We start from the raw sequence: 15368 nt of genomic DNA on the forward strand, positions 1-15368 counted from the left end.
CATGAAACGAAGATGAAAGGGTGTGAAGTGGAAGAGTGGGAGGATGTAAAACGTGTAAGACTGGGCATGAATGGGCAAGGAAGATGCAAATACGGAGTTGCTTTGTTGATGAATGAGGTGTGACAGAATGTAATGAGAAATTACAAATATGTCTTTCCTTCATTCTTTCCTCTTACTTCTGCCTATGGGCGACTCTTCACTGTGTGACAAGCCAAATGGTTTCCTGTACACCAGGAAGCCATTTACTATGCTGGGTGGTAACCACATAACCAAATTTCGGGGCCTGGTGGTTTAGTGGGTAATTACAGTGCTCCAATCGGATTAAGCTGGTGAAGGTTTATATTCAAGGGGTGGTTGGGGTTTATTGCTCATGTAATGCCACTCAGGGATGAGTGAGGCTGATCACTCTCATCTTTGTATGCAGCATGTGTTAGGAGTGTAATGCTGTATGGTAGTGAGACCTGGGCAGTGAAGGAGGAAGATATTCGCCGGCTCAGATGTACAGAAATGACAATGATTAGATGGATGTGCAGTGCGTCCCTGCGTCCAAGGCCTGGAGGGGCTGGGTTTACAATGGAAGAGTTGAGAGGTAGGATGGGACTGGAGTGTGTTGGTGTTGTGATGAGGAGAGGTAGATTAAGGTGGTTTGGACATGTGGAGAGGATGGGGGATGATAATTGGGTGAGGAAGGTGAGAAGTGTTAATATTGGGGGTGGGGTTACGAGGGGTAGACCGAGAAAGACATGGGACGAGGTCATTAAGTGTGACCTTAGAGTTAAGGGACTGAACAGGGAGGCTGCAATGGATCGTGCAGCATGGAGAGCCGCCATTAGGCGACCAAGGCCGACACATGCAAGCATGTTGGAGCCTTTAAAAACGAAAATGAAAACGAAAACGAAGGAAAAGAGAAAAAAAAAAGTGTGGTAATCACAGGGGTATTTCTCTTCTTAGTGTAAGGAGGAAAAGTATATGGTAGGATATTTATTGATAAAGTTAGGTAAATAACAGAGGAATTACTGCAGTTAGAGAAGAATAGGGAGGTTTTTGGAAGGGAAGAGATTGTGTAGATCAGATTCTTAGGTCTTTAGAGGAAATGTTTCTAGAGAAGGACAAGAAGTTGTATGCGGCCTTCATGGATTTGGAGAAAGCATATGACAGGGTGGATAGACAAGGAATGTGGAAAATATTAAGTATACAGGGAGTAAATGGAAAGTTGTTGAATGCTGTGAAGAGTATGTAAGAGAGTGTTAAGGCTGCACTGCGTGTGGATAGTGAACTGAGTGAATTTTTCTATTTGAAGGTTGGACTGAAACCGGGATGTGTCATGTCTCCATGGTTATTTAGTCTGTATATGGATGGCATTATAAAAGAAATACAAGGCAGAACAGTGGATGTTGGAGTGGCCCAAATGAAAGAAGGCAGAGTTTGGAAACTTCCAGTAATTTTGTGTGCAGATGATACTGTATTGGTAAGTGAAAACAAACGAAAACTGCATGGCTTGGTGAATGAGTTTAGGTGAGTGTGTAAGAAACGGAATCTAAAGATGAATATGGGGAATAGTAAAGTTATGGTCTTGAAGTCACTGAATGTACAGTGTGGTTGGATGATGAAGAAATGGAAAATGTGAGTGCCTGTAGGTATCTGGTTAGTGTGATGAGTAAGAATGGTAGTTTGGAAGATGAGGCGATTGAAAGTATACAACAGGGAGGAGAGGTTGCTGATTTTTTTAAAGCAGTGATAAGAAATAGCGATGTGAGCATGGAAGTAAATATGTCGTTGCATGATACTACTGTGATACCAACTCTAGCGTATGGAAACGAAGCTTGGACCTTATTGCAATGACACAAGTCAAGAATGACAGCAATAGAAATGAGTTATCTGAGAGGGGCATGTGGAGTTACTTGGAGAGGTAGAATGACAAACGAGGAATTGAAGTAGCGTTGAGGAGTAGATGATGACGTGAGAGAAAGCATTACGAGAAAAACATGAGGTGGCTTGGGCATGTGGAGAAGAAGGAAAGTGACAGACTAACGAGAAGAGTGTATGTGAATGAGATGAAGGAGGGGGGAGAGGGAGGTTGAGACCGAGGATGAGATGGAGGGATGGGAAGGAGAGGTATATGAGGCAGGGGGATGTGAGCTGGGAGAATGGCAGTGAAATGGTTGGGGACAGGGTAACATGGAGGCGGTTTGTTTGTTGCCACCCCTCACGAGATTAAGGTGTCTGGCAATAGATAGACAGCGATAGTGTCTTAATTTCACAGTGCTGTAAAGTATTCAAATGGAAGAATTTTACTCACATTCATTGGAAAGATGTTCTATAGATTACTGGAAACAGGATCCAAGTTGGGCCAAAACTTTAGTACTCTCAATGACAGGCAAGCATTATTTTATGATCAAATGTGTGATCACTCACTTGTACAATCTTCTTAAGATTTTAGCACCATTTTTTGATGTACAGTCACTGACAAGCAAGCCTTCAGTCATCTGTCTGTTCCAAAATGGCCTTTGAAGTCTGTCATCCTCAGATGTATCAGTGTCAGTGATCAAACAACAATGTGATGTTAGAATTAACGCAGAAAATGAAGTGCAGTGAATCAAAATAACTATCAGTTCATATGAGATGGAAATTTATTTTTATACTTACTTGCTTAAAGGCCGCCTTTGGCAGCCTCCTCTCCATGTCAAGCAACTTCCTATCTTCAGTTAGAAATGCGTCATTTCTTGGGAACCAGTGACCCAAATGGAATGGAAATTGTTTTATTCTTCAAGTTAGAGCATTTTAACGATACCTGGCTCTAACAAAAATTGCACGTGCGCTGGTTTTTGCTGTGATACAGTAGCAAACAAACATACAGAAATTGGATCATTATAATACAGATAGATGTGGTTGGTAAATTCTAAAAGCAAATCTCCAGTCAGCCAGTGTTATAATGTGCTTGATTTATGATCAATCATTACCTGATTGGTTTTCCAGCAAGGCATCCCCGTCATAAAACGAGGTTTGTCTGTCAGCATTTCCATACATGGGTATTATCTTTTCCATACACTATTCTCTTTTCTCCTATCCAAACTCAGACAAATCAAAGCCAAGCATCTTTGTCTTACTTGACATTACTAGGGTACTCATTCTTGAACTGTGGATAGTCCGGGTCATGGGGTGGTGTGCCGCTCATCCCATAATCAGATGATGGAAATGTCAGACCATACGGGTAAGTGGCAGGTTTGGGCAGGGTCAGTTTTAGGGTTCTTTGCTGTTCATCTGTCAGGCTGGCTAGTTCTGGTCCTCCTAGCTCAACCTGTAATGAATTGGGGCCACCTGGTGAGGAAATATGGACTGGATCACAGATGAAAGGATGAATGATGAACAAATAGATGACAGGTGGAACAGATGATGAAAGGATAGATGATGAATGGACTGGATGATGCATGGATGAATAATGGATGATGGATCGATGCATGGATGAAGAACGGACTAGATTATGTACTGATGGATAATGGATGATGGATGGGTGGATAATGAATGGACTGGATGATGTATGGATAGATAATGGATGAATGGAAAGTCAGTGGAAATGTGATTGTTATGAAATACAGGTTGACTCCGGAGGACTGACAGGTGATTTACGTAAAATGTGGAGTAGGGTAACAAATCAAGGGGTGGAAAACTCTCTGCACTGATTATGAAGACAGAAAAGCTATGTATAGGGTGGTGAAATGGGAGTATCATATCTTCATGACTTTAAGGGTGGAGGTCTGTAAGGCAAGAAGAGCTGGATATGGTAACTGAATACATGAGCAACTAAAATACCAGTAATGACAATTAGAAAGCATGAGGATGAAGTAAGGAGCAGATGGAAAGCATATTTTGAAAGCCTGATGAATGGGAATTGAGAGTGCAGAGCTGCTGTAAACATGATTTGGGGCTGTGAAGAGAAGGAATCCAGTGCCAGGAAACATAACACTCGCACAGGTGAAGAACGCTGTGAAGTGGATGAAAAATGGGAAAGCAGCTGGGGTTGATGAGAGGTATGCAGAGATGATTATGAGTAGCTGAGAGAGCGGAATGAGGTGCTTGTTGGAGATACATAGGAAGGCATGGATGCATGAAACTGTGCCAGCAGAGTGGAAATGGCCTGTCATTGAACCCTAGTACAAAAATAAAGGTGAGCAAAGTGACTGCAAAAATTATCGTGGCATAAGTTTATTGAGTGTTGTAGGATAGGTACATGGAAGAATTATTATGAAGTAGATGTGGTGCTACTTTGGGTGTCTGCCCTTTCCTCTCTTTCATCCTTCTTCTTCTGTCTTTCTTTCCTTCAAACTTTCCTCTTTCTTCTGCCTACAGGTGACTTTACACTCCCACTTCTGTCTTTCTTTCCTTCATTCTTTCTTCTGCCTATGGGTGCCTCTACACTGAGTGACAAGACAAATGGTGTCCTGAATACCAGGAAACCATTTACTACGCTGGGTGGTAACCACATAACCAAATTTTGGGGCCTGGTGGTTTACTGGTTAAGTAAAGTGCTCCAATCAGACTGAGTCTATGTAGGTTTATATCCAAGGGATGATTGGGATTTATTGCTTACGTAATGCCACTCAGGGATGAGTGAGGCTGGTCATTCTCACTTTAAATGTCAGGACAAAAGTGAGTCGCCCCTGTTTCCTATGCTCCTCACGGGGCGACACAGGACTGGATGATGGATGGACGGATGAAGAGAGATATCAGAAGTCCTAGTAAGTAACGAACAGGGTGGCTTTAGGAGTGGCAGAGGATGCATGGATCAAATATTTGCAGTGAGACAGATAGTGGAGAAGGTTTCTGAGAAGGACTATAAGGTGTTTATGGCATTCATTGATCTGGAAAAAGCATATGACAAAGTAGACAGAGAAGAATTATGGAAGATTTTGCACATGTACAGTGTAGATGGTAAGCTGCTAGGTGCCATCAAGAGTTTTGATGATGGTAGGTAAGGCATGTGTAAGGATAAATTAGCATCTAAGTGAATGGTTCATGATCAGTGTTTGTGTGCGACAAGGTTGTGTGATCTCCCCATGGTTGTTCAATATATATTATGGATGGGGTGATGAGAGAAGTAAAAACACGAGTAATGGAGAAAGGGGTGGCATTAGTAATGGATGGTGATGTATGGAATATCTCAAATTTATTGTATGCTGATGATGCAGTACTACAGTACTTGCAAATACCAGACGAGAACTTAGTACACTAATGCAGAGTTTTGCTAATGTCTGTGAGTAAAGTAATGGTTACTGAGAGACAAGATGACTCCCTGTGTGATGTTACAGTGAATGGAAAGAGACTGGAATTGGTGAAAGAGTTCAAATACCTCGGTACAGTGATAGAAAAGAGAGGAAAATGTGCAGAAGAAGTGGAAAGTAGAGTGACACATGGAAGGAAAGTACCTGGCACAATGAAGACCTTGATAAGAAAGAGGCTTTACTGCTGCAGCTGCACGAGGCTTACATGAGGGAGTGTTAGTGCCAACTTTAACATATGGTGTGAGACTACGGTGTGGCATGAAAGTGAAAAGTCAAGAGTGACAGCAATGAAGATGGGACTGCTGAGAAACGTATGTGGCGTACTGAGGGTGGATAGGGTACGAAATAATGTGATTCATGAAAGATGCGGAACTAGTAAGGAAGTCTGTGGACACCAGAATCGAAGAGAATGTACTGAGATGGATTGGTCATGTGGAGAGAATGGATAACAACAGAGTGGTGAAAGAGGTATATCTGAGAGATGCTGAAGGAGGGAGGAGGCAAAGTAGGCCAAGGAGAAGGTGGAGGTATATGGCGGATGAGTGTGTGAGAATGAGAGGTATGGAAGTTGGTGAGGTTAGAGTCTGGATGAATCCTGTGTGAAGAAGTGCACAATCAGGGATTTGGCACCCCTTTTAACATGACAGTGTCCGGACTGACTCTATCGGATACGTTTACATGAAGCTACAGAATGTGGTGGATGTTTTTGGTGTATCAGATAGAGCCAGGATTCCTGGGACTTGAATGATGAGTGAATGGAAGCGTGACCTACTGAACTGGACAAACTTGGGCCGTCTGGATATTGCTACTCCTCACCATGCCCTAGGGTGGGAAAGGAGGTCTGGATGACAGTGACGATGATAATGAGAATGCAAAGAAACTTACAGGATCTAAGTGGATGGATAAATTATGTCTGGTGATGCATATGACAAGGGCTGCACCCCTTTTCTACCTTGGCAGTCAAAAGAACAGCTCTATCACGTGGTATCTGTAAACTGCCGTATGATTGCATGTCATTCCCTCTACCAGCACTATTTCAATGATCACTGCACTTCTGACCTGTTTGTATCCCTTTTTCATTTACGGCAGGTACCCAGCACCTAACTAGCAACACTCTTACACCCTGATTTTGTCCAGTTCTTTAATGCATGAGTTAACATGTATTCGCAGTCCTTCATGTATACAACAGGTCAACTATGGAACTGTCTTCCTCAATTCATATTTCCCTCTTCCTATGAATTACAGTAATCCAAATGTGTCTGAGCATCTCAAAATGAAGGAATGAATCTTGATAACTTTTTCCCCCCTCTGACAAGGGCAAGTTTTTGCAGGTTTCCATCCTCTGACTCCTCTTCTTTGCATAAAACAGTCAAAGGTGCTACAAAACCTCCTGCACCAATGAGAATATAAGCCGTGGAGTTGTATTTGGAAAGGATCCTGATCAAATTTCAACTCTTAATTTTGTCTGTCCTCTGATCAATATTTTCTTGGAAGAGCAACTTTTCTTCACACTTCCTGACTGAGAATTTTATTTGTGGGGGGAAAAAAAAAAAATCCTTGACATTCTGCTCTCCCCTGAAAGCTTCCAGACAATGAATGGTCATGACATAACCATCTGCAGGTTGCTTCAGCTTCAACCTCACATATCTCTTTATCTACTTTTTCTTCTCTCTCTCACTGATGTATTTGTGAAATGAATCCAAGAGAAAAAATACCAGTAAGTGTGGATGGTTTTTGTCTATGAGCCGTAGCCAAGAATTTGAAGGTCTGAATGGTGTATGAATTATTTCTTGGCCAATTTCACTGGGTATTTTGTTCATGGCTCTATTTTTGTGCTTTCTCTTTCTTCTGTATGGCACATGAACCCCAATTTTTTTCTCTCTCTCTTTCCCCCCCCCCCAAAGGAAATCAGGGTTATGATGATGATGATGATATGAGAGAATACACTGTATAACTGAGGAGTTTAAATAATAATCTTCATAGACAACATTTAATGAACAATGCTTTCTTACCCGGATAATGATGATAAAAGATTTTCAACCAATCTTACTCTCATTCTATGGCAATCTCATACTGGTATCCATTCTGCCACGATCCAAGTAGCCAACTGTATACTCTACTATGTAATGTTACATCGGCCGACAGAATATCACAGACAATCCTTTATTTGTTAATACTGCAATAAGAATACTTAAATGCAATCTTACTCCTAAGTCTAGGAAGCTGAACTTGTAGTGTGTGTGATGTACCTTTATTCTATGTGTTAGCCAATACAGTAATAATGTAATCCCATCTTCTCCAATAGCTGTTATACGAAGTATGCACATGAATGCACAAAGGTCTGACACCCTTTTTTAACTTGGCACGGAAGTCTGTGTGAAGCATACTAAGAAAAATACAATAAAATAAAAATGTTCAAATGGTTCTGCCTGGGAGGTGCAGCCAGAGTTTGAAGAACAGAATGATGTATGAATGATTGTATGGCTCATTTAACTTGGCATGTTGTTAGTAGTGCTCCCACTTTTATGCACTATTTTTGATAATTCTATGATGAACTGAAAGGAAGGCAAAAAGTAATTTTTGCAAAATTAACTAAATACTAAAACAAAAATAAAAAATGTTATATTACCTTAAATGAGCATATTAAAGTACACTTACTTGCGGAGAATTAACCTTGAGTACCTTTACTTTTCTATCTGGCAATCTCTCCTCTAGTACGTTGTTGAAGCTGGTCAGGTTGGTATAGTCAATAAAATCCTCTGCTAAAACCTTCTTTTTCCTGCGCTTTGACTCTCGCTCTGGTTTGGGAGGGTTGAGTGCGATGACCTGCTTTTCAGCACATCGTATTTCTCGCTGGAGGTCCTTAAACAGCTTCAGTGTGTGAACACCAGGTGGCACACTCTCAAGCCCTCCCCGACCACTCTGGGGAAGATTGTGACCCGTACAGTAATGACAGTTCTCGCTACTGTAAGTTGCTTTGACATTTTCTCTACTAAGTCCTCAATAAGAAAAGGCTTTGAGCTGCCCTTTAAAAGATTCAACCAAAGTCAATTACTTTATTAATAATGGAAATTTATTACTGAATATACCCAAGTGCCTATATAGAAGAAAGACTGGTCAGAGAAAGAGGCGTGGACCATTGGATTGGGTAAATTGAGGCTATCTGGATATTGCTACTCCTCACCCTGCCCTAGGTTGGAAACGGAGGTCTGGATGATGATGATACAAAAAAAATGACTCAAAAGAGGTAAACTACCATACAAACAATCAGCATTACAGGGGTTAAGACGATGCAGGGTATTATTTGATATCTGGAATAATATCAAGTGAAAATGAGGAATTCACATGATGTAGTACTGCTCTCGGGTGCCTGTCCTTTCCTCTTTTCCTTCCTTCCTATTCTGTCTTTCTTTCCTTCATTCTTTCCTCTATCTTCTGTCTAAGGGTGACTCTACACTGGGTGACAAGCCAAATGGTTTCCTGTACACCAGGAAACCATTTACTACTTACTACACTGGGTGGAAACCATATAACCAAATTATGGCACCTGGTGGTTTAGTGGGCAATTAAGGCACTCCAATCGGACTGAGCCTGTGCAGGTTTTTATCCAAGGGGTGGTTGGGGTTTACTGCTCACATAATGCCACTCAGGGATGAGTGAGACTGGTCAATCTCATCTTAAATCTCAGGACCAGCTTGCCTAGCCCCAGGCTCCTATGCTCCTCATGGGGCAACACTGAAGTAAATGATAAATGAATGAACAAATATGAGGAATTACTGCACTATAATCAGCACAGCCACTTCAGTCCAATGACACATTTTTGTAGCTTATTCCTGCTACTTCCAGGCTGCTTTAGCTATTTCAAAATTTTTTTCTTCAACTGAAGGAGTTAAAAGCTGATTGTATTTAGCTTTTCCAATCTCAGAAGTCTCTCCTCAGCTGAGTACAATCAACTGATGTTAACAAAACCAAAAGGTAAAATATGCCACCAGAGTGAAATGGTTAGGAGACTCCATTGCATCTCTTCCTTACCAGCAACTTCATGTGGCGTGTTAGTATTCTTTTGCATAATATTTATGCAGCCTATGTCATTATATATATATATATATATACTGTATATACATATATATATATATATATATATATATACATATATATATATTTTATTTATTTATTTTTTAATGCGAGGAAGAAGGAACCAAAGGCCATGAGCCCGCAGTAACAGTTCCCTCCAAGAGAAAAACAAAATACAATAGAGAGCCAAATTCAAGATCCGATCATTTTGAGATGCCTGGACACACTGCATTTGAAAGACTGGAGATCATAGGCAGCAGGAAATACAGACAGAGGGAGATAGTTCCAGAGCTGACCTGTTGCATAAATGAAAGACTGGGAGTAACGGTTAACTCTTGCATTAGAGAGCTGGACAGAAAAGGGATGAGAGTTTGCTGCCAGACGGGTGCTACGCGCCCGTCGTAGAGGTGGAGGAATGCAAGCAGACAGTTCAGAGGAGCAGTGACCATTAAAGTAGCGATAGAAAAGAGATAAAGATGTAACAGTGCGGCAAAGAGACAGAGGTTGAAGCGAGTCAGTAAGAGGAGGAGAGTTAATGAGACGAAAAGCCTTTGACTCCACCCTATTGAGAAGAGCTGTATGTGGGGAGCCTCCCCACACATGAAAGTTGTACTCCACACAGGGGTGGATAAAACCCCTGTATAGAGTCAACAATTGTGCAGGGGTAAAGAAAGAGCGGAGTCGGCTTAGCACACCCAATCTCTTGGAAGCAGATTTTACAAGAGATGTAATATGATCTTTCCAAGATAAGTCCCGTGTAAATGAAACCCCAAGCATGTTCAAGGATGATGCAGGATTAAGCTGAATATTATTAAACATTAGTGGGTATACCTGTGGAAGATTTTGTCGGGTTGATAGGTGTAAGAACTGAGTCTTAGATGCATTAAAAACAACCAGATTATTTTTACCCCAGTCAGAGATACAAGCCAACTCAGACATTAGGTGTGCCATAGCCTCATCCCTTGTTTGTTGAAGTAACTATTGAGATGGGTGTTGCAGGAACCGAATGGAAAGGTGAAGGGTGGAATCATCAGCGTATGAGTGGATAGGGTTAGATGTACAGCTTAGAAGATCACTGATGAATAAAAAGAAGAGAGTTGGTGATAGGACAGAGCCCTGAGGAACACCACTGTTGATAGATCTAGGAGAAGAACGATGGCCGTCTACAACAGCGGCTATAGAACGACCAGAAAGGAAGCTAGCAATGAAGGCATAGACAGAAGGATAGAAACCGTAGGAGGGCAGTTTGGAAATTAAAGATTTATGCCAGACTCGATCGAAAGCCTTTGAGATGTCAAGTGCAATGGCAAAGCTTTCGCCAAAGTCCTGAAAGGAGGATGACCTACCTCGCCTCTTCTCTCCTTCAAATTCGCTCAGATATACCTTTTTCACCATTCTGTTGTTCTTCATTCTCTCCACATGACCATACCATCTCAGTACACTGTCTTTGATTCTGGTGTCCACCGACTTCTTCACTCCGCATCTTTCACGAATCGCATTATTTCGTATCCTATCCACCCCCAGTACTCCACATGCATTCCTCAGCAGTCCCATCTCATACACAATAAGAGAGAGAGAGAGAGGATAAATGCAGATAGACTGATAGATAGATAGACATAGATAGATAGATAGACTGACAGAGAGACAGATGGAAAGATAGATATAGATATAAATATACACAAAATGAGAGAGAGAGAGAGACAGACAGACAGAGAGAGAGTTACAGTATAGATACAGCCTGATGCCACAATCCCATAAGGGGTGGCCATTTGTCTTTGAGTTAGTTGTTTTATGGTGAGGGAAACTAACCCTCTGCCAACCCAATTGTTGACACGAGGGGAACATGTATGGACTGGTCATTTGGTTACCACCCAGCATTATAAAATGGCTTCCTGACTTACAGGAAACCATTACACTTGCCACTGAATACAGAGCCATCTGAAAAGGAAAGAAGAGTATTAAAATGAGATAGGAAAGATGGGAGACACAGGAAGAGAGGACAGCCAACCACAGAAAAAAAATGATAAAGGTGAAGGACGATGCAGGCCTGTGTGACATACCTCGCCACCCCACTGCCTAAGTGCTGCCAAGAGACAGCGAGCACCTGCAATCATAATAGGTGGAACTCGAGTGCCGGCAGCTGCCATGTCCCTTAGTTCCACTACTAGTCGTGCGCCTGCGTACCAGCACACACTCTCGTAATGTGGAAACCGGAACTTCTCAGGTGCGCTGATTTGTTTCTCTATCTCATATATCCTGAAAAACAATGCCAGAAATTTAAGATGCTGTTCAGTATTAAAACTGTCAATGAAGCTGGGTCTAGTATCACAATACAGGCATACCCCAGTTTAATGATGCAACTGAAGCCCCCATAAACTGGAAAAAGATGTCACCGCTTGCCAGATAACTTAATGTAAAATGCAAAAGTGGGGTCGACTTGAATTACCCTCTGTTATACAATTTTTATGTTAGTTAGAAAATAGGACATTTATTGATTTATCTACACAAAATACTGGAAAAAAAAAATGGCTTCTTTATCAAAATATAATAGAAATGGAAGGTTTGTGTCTATTGCAGTTTAGGGCTAGTCTACATGCGATTATTAATATGCCGCCTGAGTACTGATCACTGTCACGTTTTTAGGTGTTGGGTGTACATCTGTAAGGAAAAATAGTAAAAGGGCATAACGAAATTGTATCTTACATAACAAACGAAGGAAATATGGTATTTAAACAATCGAAGATCGTATGAACCCACCAAGCTCATGTGGAGACGCTTTCTCATGGGCAGTGTCAAGTACTGTAGTTTGTGTGCCCAACGCTAGTGGCCCAGGGCAGCACTGATGATGTGTATATACCACACCTGACAACAATGGCTTTTGAAATCAGCCAATGAATCCGGAAAATATAGTACCATGGTCCAGATATTTGTGGAAAAATAGACTGTAGCAGAAGTGAGACGTTTTCTCAAAGCAAGAGGAATACCATGCCTTTAAAAATTCAGGTCGCTGATCTCGTCCCCGCAAGATTTTGTCCGTACAATTCTCATTATTATTAAGTAAATAATGGACAGAATCACGTCAGGATCTGCCAAATGAAAGATTACAATTTTTGGAAACTTTATGATAAATTTTTCCAACAACTGAGATTCATAACACTTGGTAAAAATGTGCTGAATGCAAACACACACAATAAGCTTTCATGGCTTTTAGTAAACTCTATAGAGAACTTTTCAGCGTAAATCTCAGAGCATCAGTAAAATATCTAAGATGAATATAATACTGGTACAATGCTTCATGCATGAGTAATAATCCCAATAAGAATTTTTTCAAAGGAAGGTGCATCAGCTCTGAGCAGGTAGTGACGCCAAGCTATTTAGTGATCAAGCGAATACTGGCAACTTTCAGGAATTTGTGGGGGCTCTAACTGGTTAAGAAAAAACCTATTCTTAGACAGGGTATCGTATCTCAGGGTAGATTTAACATGTAACGTATGGAGATGCATTTTTGAGCCTTGGGTTTCCTCCTCAACCAAATCCTTAACCCACCCAAATGAGTCCAAAAACAAGTTTCTAGCTAATGTAAACCCCCAAATGGCTTTAAAACAAGCTAAACTAAGCCTAAGAGCAGTTTCTAACTCACCTAAACCGAAAAATAAAATCTGAAAATCATCAAAAGTAAGTTTTGAAAAAAATCAAACTTAGTAAACTATACCCCAAAATTACAATGTTCACCCCACCAATGACTAAGACAGTAAACTAAGTCTAAAAACAGTTTATAAAGCAATCTAAACACAAAATTTGTCTAAAATATCATCGAAATTTGTTTTAAAAAACAAAACCCATTCTGGCTATCATTTCGTGGGGTACCGGTAGGGTGGTATTTCTATCCCCATTACTAAGCTGGGGTATTGTATTTCAGGGTCTGCCTGTACAGCCCTTCACTATGTCTTCTTTGTATCTTTTTCTGCCTTTAATAATTTTGTTTAGCTTTGGAGGAATGTTTTATAGTGACTTTTGTTGTTGCTTAACCCCAGTCTGTTTGGCAGAGCAGACCTGCTGACCACCGGTGGGCAACTGCTTCTGTGGGACTGTCCCAGAGGCACAGTACACAGTACTTACATCTTCCAGGGAACTATAATCACAGCGCATGACACTGAAGTTGTCATTATCATACCCTGGCAACCTACGCACCAACAGTGTGTCTGATTTCGTGTATAATATTGTAGCATGTGATTCATGTATAATATATTCATGTATAACCCAGTAATATGATTTGTGTACGACAGACAAAATCAAACGCACTGTTGACTCTTGGGTTGCCAAGGTATGGTAATGGCAACCTCAGAATCGTGCGCCGAGACTACAAGTGTCCCCTTACTGCTGACAGCACCTCACCAGGGCCCTTCCCCATGGCAGAGTGTAGGGATATAAGAGAAAGTTTGGCTCCTCGGTGGACACTGCAGCTGCTTCAGTCCACCCAGGGTACATACCGTATCGTCTGTTTTGTAAGGAAGTTAGAAATGCTTCTGTTAACCACTTCACAACCAGTAGTCTCTTCCTATGCTGAATAAAATAATTTGACAAGGACAAAAATGAACTTTAAAAAATGTCCTCAGATTGCTGAAGCTAGAGAAGTCATCACAGTATTATGAATGCCTATTGCAATACGAACAGAATAAAACAAACCTACTGTATGTCATAAAGTGACTCACTGTAGCTGAAGTTCGATGTTGTGTGAATGCAGGAAGTTGCCTCCGAAGACAAGTGTGTCCGTAGGCGTTAGGACGGCATGGATCCAGCCAGTGGGAATGAAAAGTGTCTCACCAGCATGTACCACACATCGGTAGCATGTATCAACCTGATGGTGGAACAGTTTTTTTTTTTTTTAACCCCCTGAAACTACAATGATGTACTTTTTAGATGTCTTTCATTCAATTTAAGAAGGTATCCTAGTAGTAAATGGGTTACTGAAGGCTGTATATAACTTTTTCCATTAAAAAAAAAAAATATGAAAAAAGTAATCTAAAGCTAGCACAAATATTTTACAAATACAGTATTATGAGTTTAGGGAAAAAGGCTGTGATTATACCCCTCTACGAAAATAAAAGTGAGAGATGTGACAGCAAGAATTATCGTGACATTAGTTTATTGAGTGTTGTAGGGAAAGTATATGGCAGAATTATTATAGTTCAAAGTAAGAGAGATATCAGATGTCCTAGTGAGTGATGAACAGGGTTGCTTTAGGAGTGGCAGAGGATGTAGTGGAGAAGGCTTGTAAGATGGACTATAAGGTGTATATGGCATTCATGGACCTGGAAAAAGCATATGACAGAGTATACAAAGAAGGGTTGTGGAAGGTTTTGTGCATGTACTCTCCATTTCCTATGCAAATTTCTCACTCTTTCCAACAACTGCAGTGCAGTATTTATCCACTGTTAAACTGCAAACCTCATATGAGGCACAATGGAGGTCTGCAGGGACCATGCTGCAAGACTCATATTAGGTACAGTTTCATTGGTTAGAAAACAATGGGGAAAATAAATTACCTTACAAAGAATTAGCCCAGAAGGAGTTAAAACAATTACACCAACTGGTTACTCTGTTCATCAACACATCATATTAAATCACCTCCAGCCTCAACAACTAATACTATACAGGTACTCTTATCTATATCATCATCATCATGATCATCACCATCATCATCCGGACCTCCTTTCCGATCCTAGGGCAGGGTGAGGAGTAGCAACGTCCAGACAGCCCAAGTTTGCCCAATCCAATGGGCCATGATTCCATTCACTCATCATTCAAGCCCGCGGAATCCTGGTTCTATCTATCTATTGCCAGACGCCTCAATCCCGTTTGGGGTAGCCACAAACAAATCGCCTCCAAGTCGCCCTGTCCCCCGCCATTTCACTGCCCTGCTCCCAACTCACACCCCCCCTCTCTCATATACCTCTCCACCCCATCCCTCCATCTCATCCTCGGCCTCCCCCTCCCTCTTCCCCCCTCCACCTC

The 15368-nt window shown here is 41.3% G+C and overlaps 1 protein-coding gene across 1 annotated transcript in view; it reads right to left on the reverse strand.

The window, feature by feature from the left end:
• The window catches only part of LOC145414375 (histone lysine demethylase PHF8-like), an 82900-nt gene that overhangs the window by 42519 nt on the left and 25013 nt on the right, over positions 1–15368 (reverse strand). The window contains exons 8-11 of the mRNA XM_080283910.1: positions 14066–14211; positions 11414–11609; positions 7938–8201; positions 3108–3298 (exon numbers count right to left, since the gene is read on the reverse strand). Of these exons, the coding sequence (XP_080140036.1) occupies positions 3108–3298; positions 7938–8201; positions 11414–11609; positions 14066–14211 (797 nt within the window). The remainder of the gene's footprint in view (positions 1–3107; positions 3299–7937; positions 8202–11413; positions 11610–14065; positions 14212–15368) is intronic.

The sequence above is a fragment of the Coenobita brevimanus genome, chromosome 99, assembly GCF_032717465.1.
Source record: "Coenobita brevimanus isolate Jiangsu-jjx chromosome 99, ASM3271746v2, whole genome shotgun sequence".
In the NCBI taxonomy this organism is placed as follows: Eukaryota; Metazoa; Arthropoda; class Malacostraca; order Decapoda; family Coenobitidae; genus Coenobita; species Coenobita brevimanus.